Source organism: Polypterus senegalus, chromosome 5, assembly GCF_016835505.1.
Source record: "Polypterus senegalus isolate Bchr_013 chromosome 5, ASM1683550v1, whole genome shotgun sequence".
Lineage (NCBI taxonomy): Eukaryota > Metazoa > Chordata > Cladistia > Polypteriformes > Polypteridae > Polypterus > Polypterus senegalus.
Window position 1 is genome coordinate 128,653,778 of NC_053158.1, and position 19,327 is coordinate 128,673,104.

General features: G+C 38.8%; 1 protein-coding gene across 3 annotated transcripts in view; it reads left to right on the forward strand.

Moving 5' to 3' along the window:
- Positions 1 to 18,485, forward strand: part of pign (phosphatidylinositol glycan anchor biosynthesis, class N) — a 283,091-nt gene extending 264,606 nt beyond the window's left edge. For 2 of the 3 annotated variants that reach the window (XM_039753343.1, XM_039753345.1), the window contains 2 exons: positions 2,918 to 2,970; positions 3,984 to 5,450. In XM_039753343.1, the coding sequence (XP_039609277.1) occupies positions 2,918 to 2,970; positions 3,984 to 4,107 (177 nt within the window). In that variant the 3' untranslated portion in view covers positions 4,108 to 5,450. Of the gene's footprint in view, positions 1 to 2,917; positions 2,971 to 3,983; positions 5,451 to 18,111; positions 18,217 to 18,451 lie in introns of those variants that run through there. The other variant, XM_039753344.1, reaches the window with a different exon arrangement.
- Positions 18,486 to 19,327: the final 842 nt, after the last annotated feature.

Consider the following 19,327-nt stretch of genomic DNA (forward strand, 5'->3'; position numbering starts at 1 on the left):
CTTCACTTTATAACACAATTTTATGTGGCAAATTAATATACCATGACTGTGGAAAAATAACTTTTAACTTGAAATATACCAAACCTATCTTTTAACACAGGCATGCTGTTGCCTGTCTCTAAAAAGGCATTTCATTTGACATATCCTTTCACTTTTCATGTGACGAGCCCACATGGTGGTCTGACATTTAGATCGAGTAAGTTACAATGGGCCACTCGATGACTACCTTAGTGAACAACTCCCCTGGCCCCACATACTTTTTGTTCTAGACCAGGTTTTCCTAACTGTAGTGAGAAACATTATGCAGATTAAATCATTACTCTTCACTCATCTAGACCAAAACTTTGGGTCAGTTTGCTAAGGACAACCCTCTCAGTATCATAAGGTTGCCAGGGAAAGATTTCTTAATCCTTATTGGAATACAGAAACTTCTGCCAGTCAAGTGATGAAAATGACCTGCTTCATTTTGGAGTAAGGTGTGCAGTCTCATCCTTGAAGATATTACCAAGGCTACTGCCTGAAAAAAATGTAATTTTACCAACGTGAAGACTGATTCCTGTTAGGCAGTAGGACTATACTGGCGCTGACAGGAGATGTTGATCAGTGTATAATTTAAATGGGAGGTGGCAGAAAGTTGCATCAACATACAATAGATTTGCAATGCTGTCTCATTGTAGGTTATGTCATTGTTGAAGGTGTTCACCAGGGTTTTGGAAAGCACACTTCCAAGGAGACATTGCTTTGACATTTTGAATTTTAACTTCCAAGGAGAAAGACTTAAAAAGGGTGGACATTTTTAAATATCTTGGATCAACAATAATAGGTCATGGAGAGCTAGACCTAGAAATAACCACAGAATGCAATAAGGTTGGAAAATTTGGAAAAAAGCATATAAAACAGTGGTCAGACCAGCATTATTATTAAGGATCAAAACCTGTGAAGTTTAAAAGATGCATAAATGGAAGGTGGATGCTACATAGGTGAGGATGTTGAGATGCATGTGTAGAGTACCAAAACCTAAGATCATGAATGAGAGAATTAGAGGTAAAGAAAATAATGGAAAGATCATTAAAGTGGTATGGGCATGTCATGAGAGGAGAGGTAAACAATGAGTGGAAAAAATCATGGGTATGGGTGTGTTGGGATAGAGAAGAACAGGATGACCAAACAAAAAGTGGATGGACTGTGTGAAGGGAGATCTAAGAGAGAAAGGGAGTCAGGTGAAGAAGTGTACAACACATGAGAATGGAGGAGACTGGTAAAATATAGGGTGCTTTCACACCTACAGCATTTGGTGCACACCAAACGTGTTTGGTCCCTTGGTTTGGTCCGTTTGCGTTGATGTGAATGCAATCTCGGTACTTTGGTGCACACCAAATCAATCGATCCGAGACCTGCCTGAAGGGGTGGTCTCGGACCGCTTTATCTGCTCTACTTTGGTACGGTTCGTCTGGTATGAAAGCAACCAAAACCAAATCTGACGAAATGGTATAGTTTAATGCACTTTGGGTATAAGGGATACGGGGTTGTGGGTAAAATTCTTTTCACTTCCTGTTGACTCCATTAAATTTTTCAAGCTATCGACTCGCGATGAAATCAAACTGCGAAGAAACGTGGAGTGCCGAAGAAACTTAAGTGCCTCTAATATGGTCGGATGAGCATATCCAAAAGAAACTGTCCACGACACATAAAAACAGCTGCATTTACGCGCTGTTCAGTAAACAGCTAAGGGAGAAAGGCTATCCTCGGACAGTTGAACAATGGCGATTAAGACAAAAACTTGGAAGTATATACAAGTGCGTTATGCACTTAGCAAGACGGGAAGTTCTGGAAAAGAGAAAGACAAGTTTCCCTGGTGCCAATGGGCTTCGCGGTCTGTTTTGGTTCGTTTAGAACAAGGCATATGTGAAAGCAAAACGTACCTACGTCTGTTTACTACATTGTAACATTTTTCTGACTGGTGCGGACTAAAGCAATCGAACTATAGGTGTGAAAGCACCCATAGAGACCCACATGAAAGTAGGAAAAGCTTTATAATTAAGTAAGATGAGGATGGGGGAGAATCAATAGTGCAGAGTCTTTGATCACTGTCTTTCCCCCAACCCAGTAAAATAATTATTTTGTTAATAAGGGAGTATAGAAGCATATGTCCCAAAATGGAGGATCTGTATTCCTTTCTTCAAGAGTGAGGATCATTGCAAGTGCAAGACTCATCATATTTTTGTGAAAGCAGAAAAAGAACTGCAGTTGTTGTGATAAACACTGTGAAATGGGAGATTAATCCTCATATGTAACTATAGATTCACAGCTCTTCAGATGTTTCCTTCATCACTCTTGGCCACAAAGTTTGAGTAATGCCCAGTTGAACACAATACACAAATTAGGTTGCCATGCAGACGTTCATGCCCACTCCCATAACAGAATGACTTGATTGGCGATTCAGAAAGACAACTGACAAGAGCTGCTAATCTTCCAATTTAACAGGTATCATGTAAAGTGATTGGGACATTTAGTATGGAAACCCCTAAAGTGCCTTCTGTGAGAGATGTACTGGGCATGATCTACTAGATTAAATAAGGCACATCTGAAATAACCTAGAGTGTTTACATTTTTATGAATGTCCAAGAATCGTCTGGAGGTATTTGTAATGGGTAAGATGTTGTGTTCTGCCATGTTTAGCTTCATGTTATCACAGCAATAACAAAAAAAAAAGTTAACAAGTAAATGACATTCATTTACATTAACCACTTATCAATGAATGAATACAGCTGACAGCTGTGAGTGATATTAACTCAAAAAAACAACTTTGTGTTTTTCTGTTAAGCAAGTGGTGTTGCCATGCCCATTAAAAGTATAATAATTGCTGTGTTTCCAACAAATTTGTCTGACACTTCTGCAATGCATTTGTGTTTTACAGCACTTCTTTTTTCTAGTGAAGGATTATGGAAGCTGGCTAGATATTGGAACAAGGTATGTTACACCTAGGTTAATATCTGGTTTTCATCTTGGGTCCTCCAGATCTCTCTTAAGTAGCTTTCTCTCAGTGTCCTACTGCAGGATGTACAGCTGTGAAGATTTGTTGTAGTTCATATGATGCTTTATTAAGATCTTTATGAAAAGAAAATGAAAGCTTGCTTCAGGAATTTGGGAAATCTTGCATTCATTTAAGAGTTCAAGTCTTTTTTGTGAAGAACTTTTTAGTGCTAAAATGATATATAAGTACATAAGATATGAAAACAGTAATAAATAATTTTAGGTATACACAATTTAAAAAAAAATATAGCTTCCCTACCCATCCCACCGCGAGACTACTAGGAAAAAATGGGGAAGACAAAGCAGGTATGTGGTCAACAAGAAAACGGTTTCATGCAATCCACAGAGTACACACAGCTTGGAAAAGAAGAGTCAGGAAAAGGGAAAACAGCATCTTGCAATAATTCTTTAACCAGCCCTTAATTCAATGTACAGCACAAAGCCAGTTTCAGAGGAGCTATTGACCCAGGAAGCAGAGAGATCAAGAAGAACAAGATTATAGAATGAACACTTACTGATGGAAGGATTAGCAAAATCACAAAATTTCCTCCATGGGGAGGAGAATAGAGCTGCTATCTTGCACTGGGACCGACATTTTTTTTCAGCTCATCACCAATTCTTAAGGGAAAGCTAATGAGGCCAACAGTAAGGGAAAGTGTAATATCACAGACAGTAATAGTAACAATGGTTACAATAGCAAAATGTCTTTAAATCAGTCAGTCAGTCAGTCATTTTCCAATCTGCTATATCCTAACTACAGGGTCACGGGATCTGCTGGAGTCAATCCCAGCCAGCACAGGGTGCATTTTGAATTTTTCCGCTGTTCTTTCCCAGCATTAAGTCTGTAGGTTGAATTTGATTAAAAGGGTTTATTATGTTAAATTAGTTGTCTGGGTGCTGTCTGATTTTTTTTTTTTTTTATTTTTTTTTTATTTTCTTTCCTTTTCTAGCATCAGTCACTATGTTATTGTGATGTCCATGACCATGTTCCTGATGATTCTGAAATTGCTGGTTCAGATTCTAACAACAAAAAGGATTAACCTACATGGAAAAATTAAAATGCACATGATGTGATCATGCTTTTTGTTACTTGAAAATAATGGGTCTGATTGCCCAGATATGTTGAGCCTTAATTATTTTGTTAATGTTCTCCTATCTCCCATAGTACTTTGGCATGTTTATTAACTTAATTATCCCTCTGTCTTGCTGTTTCCTGGATAAGAGTACTAGTAAATAATGAAATGAAGAACATTACACAAAACCCTTACATAAACAGTTTTCACTTTTGTAGTTGTTTTTGTTTTTTTTTTTTTTTTTTTTGGATAACGTATTCAGTCTTTCTTGTAATCATGTGTGACAAGGATTGAAAATGTAAAAGGTCTCAAGTCACATTGTACAAATGTTAGCTTTAACAATCAAAGTCAAAGTTTTTTCCATCCCTTCAATTTGGAAATACCAATATAAAAGCAGAAGTTGTCTGGTATGTAATAAGAATTTTGCACAATTACTGATATTTTTATTTTGTTTTCAGTAAATTATTGCAACATATTTCCTTGTTAACAAAAACATAAAAAAATGCTACAAGGCAATGATTAAGCACTTTCAGCATAGTTAGAAACATTACAAACTGCTCATCTTAGTTTTAATTTGATGAGACAGGCTAATATAGCTTATGCATTGACATTACAGTTAGATTTCCCTAATATATTTGGTACATGTGTACAGTGGTTTTGAGTTTTTCAGTTTGAAATGTGCTGTACAAAAATTGAACTTTGTAAAAATGAACAGACCTTTGAAAGGGAGTGTATTGTCATATATTTTAGAAGCCATTCTCTTTAACTATATTTTTAAGCAGTGTAAAATGCATACATACAAAAGTCAGTGTTTTATTTTTTGGCAGTAACTAAGTACCTGCAGTTAACAAAATGAAAAATGGTCATGTTCAGAGATATAGCTTATATTTAATGTATTATTGAGATCTATGTGCATGGTATCTTTATATGCATAATTATGTTTTATACTGTAGCCTAAAAAATACATAACTTGTTTGGCAAAAAGCAGGAGGCCAATTTTTCAAGAAAGTAAAGGGTGCCCAAAGGTTAAATGTCACTTTTTTCTGTCCTCCAGAATACAAGGGTGTTTTTTTTTTTGTTGTTTTTTTAATTGATCTGACAGAATTACTAACTCAGTTAAGATCTCTTCCAAGGTAGTCAGTCTTGTAGATTTTAATATCCACATAGACATTCCTACATGTAAGCTGACAAATGAATGCCTATCCCCTGCTGGACTGTTTTGACATCGTGCAGCAGGATGATTTTTCTACCCATTCTGATGGTTTCATATTTGACCTGGTCTGTACACCTGAATTATAATTTGCCAGGCTCACAGCACTGAGTTATGCCACTCTGGCCATAAAGCAATGCTTTTCACTGTCACCTCTTCCTGCTTCTAACTGTAAATGTCAAATTGTTTGAGAAACCTTAAACAAACTGTCTGTCTAACCTTGCCAGATCCATTTCTGACCTTTTGTCTGTCTTTCCCTTTTCCCATCCATATTAGAAAAGTCAGCTCTTCAGTCACCACTAGATAAAATAGCCCCTTTAAAACATAAGAAGGTGTCCTTTAAAGCATTCAGTTCCATGGTATAATTCAGCACTACGATCTAGGAAAGCAGCTGGCTGACGCATTGAGTGAGTGTCACATAAGACTGGTCAAACTGTGCATGCCAATGGTTTCTCTGACCGTGGCTTACAAAAATGGACTAACTGCATACTAGGGTAGAATGATAGAGTGATAACTCAACGATTTGTTCTTTTTAGCTCATAAACTACTTCATCTTGCATTTGCCCCAGTCGCATCCACTGCAGATTGTGAAAAATTTGTCAGATTCTGTCTTCATGTAATAATCATTTTTATGACAATAATAAATACAAAATTGAAGATTTGTTTATTTGTCAGTTCTCTTGCACTACCTTCCAGGGGTTTACATTATATCTGTCTAATAGATAAGAGTTTCTTAGTCTTTGCTACTGCCAAATCTTAGACTGGGTTATCATTTATATGTGGATGACTCTCAGATATATTTAAATGTTAAAAATGGGAGTTCATCAGAAATTTATCAGCTTACAACTTACCTTAGTGAAATTAAAACCTGGATGGAATCTAACTCATTTAAATTAAACTGCAACAAAACCAAAATTGTTCTAATTGGTACTAAAGATTTAAGAAAATAAGCTCCTTTTCAGACACTGTTGGTTATGGATATAAGCAGACCTTCTTCTGCAAAAAATCTTGGTGTAATTTTTGATTACTCCAATTCTTATTCTACCCACATAAATCACGTTAAGGAACATTGTTACTTCCTCCTCTGCAATATATCTCATCTTTGCTCATTCCTCTCTTTTTCTTATGCTGAGAAGCTTGTCCAAGGTTTTATTACATCCCACATTAACTGCTGATAGGTGTCCCGGCAAGTCTTTTATCACAGCTTTAGCTGGTTCAAAACTCAGGAAGAAGAGTCCATACACAGACCGGCAACAACCAGCATATAACACCCATCCTGCTCCACCTTCACTGATTTCTTGCGTCTTAGAGGATTAAACATAAAATTCTGTTAGTAACCTATAAAGCATTACATGGCCTTCTACTGGCCTATGTCAGTAACCTGCACTATCAATATGCTCCTGTCTGTTCACCAAGGTCAGTTGATTTTGGCAATTTTCATGTGGCCCAAACTAACCTGTGCTCTATGGGTGACCAAAACTCTATAACACCCAAACTTTGAATGACATCCCTAAATTAATGAGATCAGCTGAATTCAATTCATTTTTTATATAAAAAAAAAAAACAACTCATTTGTTCAAGAATGCATTTAACATACCCTGACATTCTTATCTTTTCTCTCAGTCCAAGCACTCAGGATAATTTGTGCTTATATCACAGGTTATGTTATTTGTTCAGGGTTTTCTTTTAGTATTTATATATTTGTTAATTTTATTCTGATTTACTGTCTTTAAATTTAATTCAATGCTTTGTATTTCTTGTATTTATCTTTTATAGTGTTTTATGCTGATATTATTGTGGATCCAAAGTTGTGTATTCAGTCTTTTTCCTACTTTTTCTCTGTTGTTCATTTTGAATTTCTGTGAACAGGTTTGAGCATGGGAAAGGTGCTATATAAATAAAATATATTTTTATTATTCTATGAGCTTAATTGTTTTTAATGCAAACAAGTTCAGTTTACATAGAGATAATTATAATTATATATAAATTATGTATGTATGTATGTATATGTATATGTATATAATATATGTGTGTGTATGTATATATGTATATATGTGTATATATGTGTATGTATATATATATATATATATATATATATATATATATACAATAAAAGGCAAAACCCTGACCTACTGACTCATCACTAATTCTCCAACTTCCCGTGTAGGTAGAAGGCAGGCTTATTCCTTACAGCTTACTTACAAAAGTTAGGCAGGTTTCATTTCGAAATTCTACGCGTAACGGTCATAACTGGAACCTACTTACGTACATATATACGGCCATAGCCTACAGCTCGGTCACCGTGTGAAGCGGAGTTGCGTCCCGCATCATCACGCCTCCCACGTAATTGAATGCCTGCCCATATAAGGCCGTCTATCAGGACCAATCCAATAGACACGCTGCCGCTAAATATTCGTGGGTGAAGGACTGTGCTTATGCAAACGAAGATGAGATGGTCAGGGAGACACGCTGCCGCTAAATATTCGCGGGTGAAGGACTGTGCTTATGCAAAAGAAGATGAGATGGTCAGGGAGATACGCTGCCGCTAAATATTCGCGGGTGAAGGACTGTGCTTATGCAAACGAAGATGAGATGGTCAGGGATAGACTAGTGTTTGGCACAAACTCAGCTAAAGTGTGAGAGAAACTTTTAAGTGCCGGGTCTTGGCTAACATTAAATAAAGCCGTGGACATTGCAAGATCGCACAAGATAGCACAACCACAGCTGAGAACCTTCGATGCATGTACTCCGAGCGGCTCACATGAACTGACTGTGAATGCAGTACGCAGAGAACAAGCAAGAGCACCAAAGAGCGCTGAACAAAAAATGCATTACACAATTGAGAAGGCAGCAAAAGAATATGAAGCGAGTGACGCATACAAGCATATTCATAAGTGCAGCTACTGCGGAAACAAAAGCACACAGTGGAAAAAGTCAATGTCCAGCTAAAGGAAGACAGTGTAAAAAATATGGTAAATTGAACCAATTCGCTATAGTTTGCAGGACTGGGAAAGGTAAACCCGTGCATGCAGTGTGTGATGTCTCAGATAAAGAGGAAGACGAGCTGTTTATTAATGCAGTTAGAGAGGAACAACCATCTGAAGCTGAACAAGCCTTTGAGGATATATCAGTAGGAAAGCACGGTGTAAAGCTTAAGTTTAAATTAAGTTCATAGACACGCTGCCGCTGCCGTTTGTCATGCCTACGACGAATACGATATTCGTGAGATACAAGTTTAATGAGAAGACACGGGGTATAAACGAGACTTTTGATCACTTTGTAACGGAGTTAAAATTGCTGGTGAAGGACTGTGCTTATGCAAACGAATAGGAAAGCAAGGTGTAAAGCTTAACTTTAAATTAAGTTCATAGACACGCTGCCGCTGGCGTTTGTCATGTAGAGAGACTGTGTTTGTGGAGGGATGGACAGTTAAGGCGGGTGGGGGAGTCGCATTATATCCCTTCCCATTTACGTCATTTCATTCACTTCATTTCGCTCCGAGCTGAGCTCCGCAGCTGACGCGGTCTTACCGTTCTTTTTCCTTAGTGTTTAGTCCTCTCTCCTTTACTGATATATATAAAGGAGAGTTGAGGTCCGAGAGACTGTGTTTGTGGAGGGATTGAGAGTTAAGGTCTCCCCTCCCATTCACCTCATTTCATTCACTTCATTTCACTCCAAGCTGAGCTCCGCAGCTAATGCGGTCTTGTGGAAACAACTTTGTGACTCTGCAGCCAAATACTCACAGAAAAATCCACTAGTTAATAGACACACTGTCGCTAGAGTTTCTCCACACTCTGAATCCTCCAGGCACTCCTGAGCATAATCTAATTTTGAAGGTTGGGACGCCAATAATGTTAATGAAACGTGGCTGAATTCAGATGCCGCGTCAGTTTTAATCGAATCTGCCTCCGGATTACAGTTTTACTCATGCAAACCGCCAGGGAAAAAGGGGGGGCGGATTGGCTAACATTTACTCGAGCCGATTAAAATGTAAAGATGTCAGTTTTGGTAAGTTCAAGTCCTTTGAGTATCTCGCCGTTGTTATTCATGGAGATTCTCAAGTTCTAGTACTATCCGTGTATAGACCTCCTAAATATAACGCGTCGTTTTTTGAGGAATTCTCTGACTTAATGTCAATTTTAATTACTAATTATGACACACTCCTAATAGTTGGCGACTTTAATTTTCATATAGATAATCAGTGTGATCTAAAAGTAAAAGAATTTATGAACCTCCTGGATTCTTTTGATTTGAGACAACTCATAAATCAGCCTACACATAAAGCAGGTCATACATTAGACTTAGTGATTACTAAAGGACTGAAAGTTGATATAAAACAGATCATTGATATTGGTCTATCAGACCATTTTCTTCTACTTTTAATATAGAAATAATGATAAAAACACTCATGAGAAGCATATTGTTAAAAAACGCTTCTTTGATTCGGCAGCAGCTTTAAAACTTACAAACATTTTAAGCAATCAGTCCGTTTATAGTGCCAGCTATAATAGCGAGGACAATGTAAATAGTAAGGTGGAAAGATTTAATTCTAAAGTGAGAGCTGCTGTTGACATAGTTGCACCTGAAAAGACAGTGAAAAAATCTTCTAGCATTGGTATACCATGGAAGACCCAAAGAGTGTCTGATTTAAAGAGAACATGCCGTAGAGCTGAGCGTCAATGGAGGAAGACTAAACTTACTATCCACCACGAAATATTAAAAGTCAAAATAACAGAATACAATAACACTGTCCGTCTTGAGAGACGCTGCTATTTCTACTTCAAGATTATAAATAACAATGCTAGTAATCCTAGAGTCTTATTTTCAACAATTGATCGCCTACTAAACCCAGGTAGCTCAAAGGAATGCCTCCTAAGTGCTTCCAGTGAAACCTGTGAGGCTGTCGCTGTATTTTCAATCAAAAATTAATGATATTAGAAATAACATAGTATATCTCCCCAACACTAAGGATCCCCTAAACCCCAACATCCTGTTATAAACAAATTAAACTCTTTCACTAGGATAGATTTACCTGATTTACAAAAATAATATCTCAATTAAAACCCTCCACCTGCGCCCTTGACCCGATACCAACAAGGTTTTTCAAAGAAGTATCAGGCGTGCTAATTGATAATGTTCTTGACATAGTAAATTCGTCACTAGATACTGGGGTCTTCCCAGACTGTCTTAAGACTGCTGTAGTTAAACCCCTACTTAAGAAACATAATCTTGACCCTCGCTCTTGAAAATTTTAGACCCATCTCTAACCTGCCCTTCTTAAGTAAAGTTCTAGAGAAGGCAGTCATTATGCAGTTAAATGACCACCTAAATAAACATGCTATTCTTGATAAATTTCAGTCAGGTTTTAGAACAAATCACAGCACAGAAACTGCACTCGTTAAAGTAGTAAATGACTTGGGTAAATGCAGACAGAGGCCATTTATCTGTTCTCATCCTCTTAGATCTGAGTGCTGCATTTGACACCATTGATCACAACATTCTTAGAAATCGCCTTAGTCAATGGGTGGGCCTCTCTGGCAGTGTCTTAAATTGGTTTGAATCCTACCTGACAGGGAGAAAATATTTTGTTAGTTGTGGGAATTACAACTCAAGACACATGATATCCAATATGGTGTTCCACAAGGCTCTATCCTGGGTCCGCTGTTATTCTCAATCTACATGCTTCCGTTAGGTCAGATTATCTCAGGGCACAACGTGAGCTACCACAGCTATGCTGATGACACACAGCTGTACTTATCAATAGCACCTGATGACCCGATTCTATTGATTCACTAACACAATGTCTGACTAGTATCTCAGAATGGATGAATAGTAATTTTCTCAAGTTAAATAAAGAGAAAACTGAAATTTTAGTGATCAGCAATAATGGATACAATGAGGCTATTAGAAATAAACTGGATACATTAGGATTAAAAGTCAAGACGGAGTAAAAAGCTTAGGGTGATTGTTGACTGTAATCTGAATTTTAAATCACATATTAATCAGATCATTAGGACAGCATTTTTCACTTAAGAAACATAAGTAAAGTTAGACCTCTTATATCACTGAAAGATGCTGAGAAATTAGTTCACGCGTTTGTTTTCAGTCGACTAGATTACTGTAATGCACTCCTCTCAGGACTACCCAAAAAAGACATAAATCGTTTGCAACTAGTGCAGAATGCAGCTGCTAGAATCCTAACTAGGAAAAGAAAATCAGAACACATCACACCAGTTTTATGTCACTACACTGGTTACCTGTGTCATTCAGAATTGACTTTAAAATTCTGCTTATGGTTTATAAAGCCTTAAATAATCTCGCCCCATCTTATATATCGGAATGTCTGACACCTTATATTCCAAATCGTAACCTCAGATCCTCAAATGAGTGTCTCCTTAGAATTCCAAGAACAAAACTTAAAAGAAGTGGTGAGGCGGCCTTCTGCTGTTATGCACCTAAAATCTGGAATAGCCTGCCAATAGGAATTCGCCAGGCTGATACAGTAGAGCACTTTAAAACACTGCTGAAAACACATTACTTTAACATGGCCTTTTATAACTTCATTTTAATCGTAATTTAACTTAATCCTGATACTCTGTATGTTCAATTCATCATAATAACTATTCATGGTGGCTCTAAAATCGTACTGACCCCTACTCTCTTTTCTGTTTCTTTTTCCGGTTTCTTTGTGGTGGTGGCCTGCGCCACCTCCACCTACTCAAAGCTTCATGATGCTCCAACAATGATGGATGGATTAAAAGGAAGAAGTCTACGTGACCATCATCATCATCAAGCCCTTCCGTGAGAACCCTAAATCCAAAGAGGACTGTTTCATTTATGTTAGGTAGAATGCCCAGAGGGGACTGGGCGGTCTCATGGTCTGGAATCCCTACAGATTTTATTTTTTCTCCAGCCGCCTGGAGTTTTTGTTTTTCTGTCCCCTGGCCATTGAACCTTACTCTTATTCGATGTTAATGTTGATTTATTTTTTATAATTATGTCTTTCATTTTTCTATTCTTTAATATGTAAAGCACTTTGAGCTACTGTTTGTATGAAAATGTGCTATATAAAAATAAATGTTGTTGTTACTGAAAAACTTACAGCCATCGAAACTTTGTAATGGCACAAGACTTCAGGTCACCTAGGAAATAGGAACCTAATTGAGGCAACTATTTTTACTGGCAGTTGCTCAGGGGAGAGAGTTTTTATTCCTTGCATCCCCGTTATGCCCTCTGATCTCCCATTTCAATTCAAATGCCTCCAATTTCCAGTAAGGCTCTGCTTCGCGATGACAATTAATAAGTCTCAGGGACAGACCCTACAAAAGGTTGCCATTGATTTGAGGCAAGATTGCTTTTCACATGGCCAACTATACGTTGCATGCTTAAGAGTAAGCTCACACAGCATGGTCATATTACAACCAGAGTGCTGAACTGACAACGTGGTATACAAAGAGATCCTTAACAAATAATTATTGGTATAGTTTCCCTCAGTTTAAAAAGGTTTACTTTTTTCTTGTTAATAAAAATATAAAATCAGTGCTTTGCCGCTGCGAAGCGCGGGTATTTTGCTAGTGTGTATATATATATATATATATATATATAACCATTTTAAAATAACGTAATTGTGCTGTGTTACCTTAAAGTCTTCAGAAGGTTTTTCAACAATATCTGCTTTATTTAATCAAGGGTCACAGAGAACAGGATGTGATGAAGCGCATTGGGGGTCCATGGCAACGCATGAGTTTTTAAATAAAAGCACAGCATCTCAGGTTCTATAGGTGTAGATGTGTGGTGCGGCAAAGCTGTGCAGGCCCTGAGTGGTTGATGAGGAAATTGTCTTAATTATGTTTGCACGTGAAAGTGCTATTGGTTAAGCCAGTTTCCTCATTGATGTTCCATGTGTTGTAATCAAGGCACCTACATCCACAAGAGTTTAAAAGGAGCCAAGCAGGATTGAAGGAGGTGAATGTCAAAGGGAAAAATACTGAAGGTAAAATCAGGAGAAGTCAGGATTGTCGCAGAGCCGGTGCAGCTGAGAATTGGCGTAGTGATCATGGAAGCCCCAGGTGGAGCGATGCCTCTCCAGGGGTAGAGTCACTCCTGCTGAGCACCAGATTGGAGGAGTGCCCGATCATTCTGCAACGTCCCATGAGTGATGAAGGACAGCAGTGGGACAATGGAGCAAGGCATGCAAGTTACCCACGGACACTGAGGGATGGTGGTGGACAGAGTTGACCGTGCTTTTCAGAGTGCACCTCAGCCAGCTCAGTAGGCTATGTTTGTGATTGGTGGAGATGAGATCTAGGAAGGAGTACTGAGACTTGTAGTTTTTTTTAATGGATTGATCATGACTGTGATTTTATTCTTGATTTTAACCTATTTATGGTCACTGGCTTGTTTTTTGTTTAGAAACATAATGCACTGAGCACTGATGCCCCAGCCTTTTCTTAATTGAGTTATCGTTGCTCTAGTCCATCTCGGTACATACAGTAATTATCCATGTCTGAATTTAATGAAGAGTATGCCAGCTGTTGAGTCCATCCTGTGAAACACAGGCAGGGCACAAACATGAACTGGGACACTAGTCCATCACAAGTTACTCTCACTGATACAGGATTTATTTGTAGTCATCGGTTAACCCAATTATCATGTCTTTGACTGAGACTCCATGAACACAGTGACAGGGTAGGATTCGAGTCTATTCTCCTAGAGCTGTAAGGAAGCACTACTAAATACTGTGCTACCCTGAGACCGATTTATGATAATTATTCTCGACAGAGAAGTTGCACAGACAGGACATTGTGTGTGAATAAAGGGCAGCAACCAGTACGATTTTCTTTTTTGCCAACAAAAGTGGAATCGTAAATCATCCTCTCAATCATTATGCCAAGTGCTACTAGATAAAAGTCACAATCCTCAGACTTGTTTCTGTCATTCTGAGGAATCATTTTATTCATATTTGTTAATTCATTTTCAAATAAACTTATTTTATTTTTGTATTGATTTTATGTTTATTAGATATTGTTTTTGTGTTTTATCAGAGACCTACCTTATTTAGTCATTCACAGCTTGTACTGTACAGTATCTCCTAATGAGATGTGAACTACATGATAGTGAGCAGAACTTATTCCAGCCTGTTACTGATTCATTAATGATATGTAATTTTCAATTTTGCTCACCCTCTGCTATACTGGACTGCTGATGCCATTGTGCCTGCCCAGTGATACTTGCAGATCCCTAAAGTTCCCATCATCAGTGCTTTTGGTATTTAGTCTATCTGTTTTGTTTTTTAAAAAGGCCTGGGCTGTGTGTTGTGCAACATAACTGGCAATAGAAGCATTAGCTGATTTGTACAATTTAACTAATGAGAGGCTAAAGCAAGTTTTCAGGCATCAAGATGATTTTTTAGCTCATGACGAGTATTGGCCTATAAGCCAATTTAGACTTCTTGGAGCTGTCCACTTGAAGTTGTCTGCCGAATTGGAGCATACATTTCATACTTGAGATGTTAACTAGATCACACAATATCCTTACTTTCAGGGAGAGCAAGCCAAGATCAAAAGCAACTTGTTTTTTCTTTTGATTTTCCTAATGTAATTGTTGCCTTTGACTGCTCACATTGCGATAAAGACACCATCAAAGAAAGAATTTGCTTTTGTGAGCAGAAAGCCCTTCCAATCAATTAATTAATCAATCACAACTAATATGTGATGCTCAAAAGTGTGTTACTAATGTTGATGTTCAGCTTAGCCTATGATTCCTTTATTTTATCAAATAGTAGTGTGGGAAGCAGATTCGTGGGTCATGATGTGTATGATGATTGACTTTGTGGTAATTGAGAGAGAGGTTGGGAGCATGCGCTGATAGCACATTGCTGCACCCACCACATGACAAACCACCTGGATTGGGACCCGAGTGCAGCAGTGACACCTTGGAACCACTCTGGAACAGTGTGAGGTTTTTTACGGTGGCTGGACTGCCATTTCTGCCACCAAACTCCAAGTTTTCCCTGTGTATTGGAGGACCTGCTTGCAGGGCTGAATACAAATCAACATACCCAGGATGAAGCAATTGCCGGTTATCATTACAATTAAAAATAAATTTGGTATTTTCTTCTCAAACATATTATATGTGCATTTGCCACACAAAATGTGTTCTAAATTTAAGAATTTTTGTATAAATTAAAAAAAAATTCTTGCCCTACCTGATGCTTCCCAATGTAGGCTAATGGGCCAGGGGTCACCACTGGAAAATAAAAATGAATTGGCAAAAATTTTGAAATAGCAAAGCAGATTTTATTGCAGCTTTCACCGCCCAAAGTGGTCTCCATGTGGTAGCTCTGACAGAGATGTGGATTCAACCAGAAAACACGGTAACACCATCAGCACTTAACTCTACTTTCAACTTCTGCCACTCTCTGCCACTCCACTGGTTTGTGGACAGGTATTCTTACATCTAAGAGTTGGAAATTCACCCCTCTGGCTAATGTATGCTACTACACTACTTTTGAATACCATTCTATTACTATCTCTTTTACAATTAACATGTTTAATTGTTAATAAATATAATAATAATGCATTTTATTTTTAGGGCACTTTACATTTGTAGTAAATCTCAAAGTGCTACATAAAAAGTTTTTAAACAAAGGCAATACAAGTTAAAAACAGAGATAAGACAACAATAATTAGTAGCATTCTTGTTAATATGCTTTCCTAAATAGAAAAGTCTTTTAAAACAACCCACAATCTGCTGTGTTCTCAGGCTCTCTGGTAAGGCATTCCAGAGCCATGGAGCAGCCACTGCAAAGGCTCGGTCACCCATTGTACAAAGTTTGATCATAGGGGGATGAAGGCAGTAGGTATTTGCAAAATGGAGGTTTCTTGTAGTGGATTGTGATATAAGTAGTTCCTTAAGATATTGTGGAGCATTTCCATGGATACACTGGTGAGTAAGCAGACTAAGTTTATATTCAATACAGAGGTAAATAGGGAGCCAATGAAGTGACCGAAGGATTGATGAAATGTGTTCATATTTCTGCACCCTCATCAGGATCCTTGCAGCACTATTTTGAATTTGTTGTAGTTTTTGAAGGCTCTTGTTGGGTATCCCGTTGAGGAGTGCATTACAAAAGTCCAGCCTGGAGGAGACAAAGGCATGAACCAGCTTTTCAGCATCACAGAGGGTGTGGTAGGGACGGAGTTTGGCTATGTTTCAGAGATGAAGGAATGCAATTTTACAAAGGTGATGGACATGTGTATCAAATGACAGATGGGAGTCTAACTTGACACCCAAATTTGTAACTGAGGAGGAGAGCGCAATAGTAAGGTCAGAAAAAGAAATACAATTTACGGAGGAACAAAGTTGATGGGGGAGGGGGGGATTCCAATTACAAGAGCTTCAGTTTTGGTGCTGTTCAGCTTGAGGAAGTTCTTGGACATCCAAGCTTCAATCTCATCCAAGCAAGAGGAAAGAGCTAATGGAGGTGTAAGGGAGGTCGAATCCAGTCTCACATAGAGCTGCGTATCATCAGCATAACAGTGGAATGAAATTCCATGTGACCCAGGGGTAGCATATAGATGTTGAAAAGGGTCAGCCCAAGGACTGATCCTTGTGGGGCCCCATTGGTGACAGTGTAGGTATGAGGTTTATCATCCCCCAGGGCCACATACTCAGCCCTATCTGTGAGATAGGACTCGAACCACTCCAGAGCAGTGCCAGAAAGTCCAATTATGTAGTGGAGATGATGGAGAAGAATATTATGATCTACTGTATCAAATGCAGCTGTGAGATCCAGAAGGATAAGGAGTGATGGAGAGCCCTGGTCAGCAGCATCAGGAGGTCATTGGTGACTCTGACCAGGGCTGTCTCTGTACTGTGAAAAGATAGGAAACCAGATTGAAATTTTTCAAACAGATTGAATTTTTTGAGGTGATCCTGAAGCTGGACCAAAACAACCTTTTCCAAAACCTTAGACAAAATTGGAAGGTTGGAGAACAGATGATAGTTTGCTATCACTTCAGGATCCAAACAGGATTTTTTTAAGTGAGGTCTAATTTTTGTGGTTTTCAAGGCCAATGCGACTAAGCCACTCTGGAGAGAGTGATTCATGATACCAGCAATAAGAGGGCTTAAATCCAATACATTAGCTTTTAGCAGAGGAGTAGGAAGAGAGTCCAATGAACATCTTTAAGGCCTCATCCTCTGGATGATGCCCTCAACTTCTTGGAACAGAGGAACTTGAAGAGGCAGCCCATTGGCTTTGATATGGAAACATCCAGCAATGGAGGGCAGGAAACAGACAATGAGGAGCGGATGTTGTCAACGTTAGAGGTGAAATATTCAATAAAATTATTACACTGCTCCTCTGTGAAATTATTACAGGCGTAGGTATTGAGGATTGAGTAAATGATTTTTCACTGAAAAAAGTTGTTTGGAATTTCCAGGACTACTATTAATTAAATTTGAATAGTGTTAAAGATCTGGCAGTGGATAGTGCTCTGGAGTAGTTTTTTAGGTGTTCTCGATAGGCTAATTTGTGGACCGTTAAACTAGTTGCAACAAAACGCCGCTCAAGGGCACCCAGCTGCTTTCATCTTTTGAAGCTCACTTGTAAAACCACGGGGCAGATTTTACAAAAGAGACCACTCGTGATTTAACTGGAGTATGGGTCTCAAGTATGCTCTGGAGCCCATTGTTGTAATAATCAACTAATTCACTGACAGAAGAAAGGTGGGGAGCAATGGAGAAGTTCTTAATGTCAGCATTTAAATCAGTCAAATTTATTTTTTTCAGGCTCCTGAAGTGGATACAGCGCTGTGGTTTAGAGTACAGTGAATATGTGGATAAATCCATTGAAACAATTTTGTGATTGGAAACGTCCAGATCAAATACTTGGAGGTCAGTGATGCAGATTGAGTCAGTAATGACTAAATCGAGGGTATGACCCTTGTTGTGAGTGGGGACCTCGACAAGTTGTCTCAGATTTAGGCAGTCCAGAAGCTCTAAGAGCTGGGCTAGCAAAATAATTAGAGGGTGTGTCCACATGGAACCTTTACTACTGGACTACTAACTAACCAATCTCTCTCTCTCTCTCTCTCTCTCTCTCTCTCTCTCTCTCTCTCATTCTTCCTAGGGCACGAAGCAGAAGCAAACAATGGCCGACAGTGAGGTGAATCGCGTTGTAGTAGAAGAACTCCAGGCACTCGACGAACAGATTCAGAAACTCCTGTCCCGACGAAGATACCTTAAAGATCTGAAGGCTCGGCTACTGGATAAACTGTCCTCGTCATCGCCGTCCTCACCATCTGTAATCGGCGTAACATCAACCACGCGTTGTGCCGCTCAAGTGAAATTCACCCCCCGCGCCTCGTAGGAGCGACACCACTGATGACCTCGGTGTATTTCAGATATGCAGGCTGGGGTTCAAGGCCAGAACACCTCCATTGGCACAGGCGAGCATCTTAACTTGGAACCGGTTCGACCCTCTCTGCATCCCCAGTTCACCTTCAGCCCCTGGTGATGTATTAGTGGTAGGTGATTCTATTGTTAGAAACCTCAATATCGCATGCCCTAATGGAAAATCGTTTGTTTCTTGTTTTCCCAGTGCTAGTGTCCGAGATGTGATGAGACATGCGCTGGCAATCGACTAGAAGCACAAGAACAGGGCAGTTGGAGCAATTGTTTTGCATGCCAGCGTAAACGATATAAGGCACCGACAATCGGAAATCCTCAAGGCTGACTTCACAGCGTTAATTAAAGACACGAAGGAGAGGACCCCATTGGCAAAGATCTTCATTTCGGGTCCACTACCTCTCGTCAGATGATCAAATGAGTACTACAGTCATCTGCTAGATTTAAACAACTGGCTGCAGGGCTACTGCAAGAATCAAGACATCGGGTTCATCAATAACTGGGACCTCTTTTGGGAAAGACCGCGTTTCTTCAAGCGAGATGGCCTGCGTTTTTTATCAACAATCTTATTAGTGATAAAAAAAATAAGATTTTATTG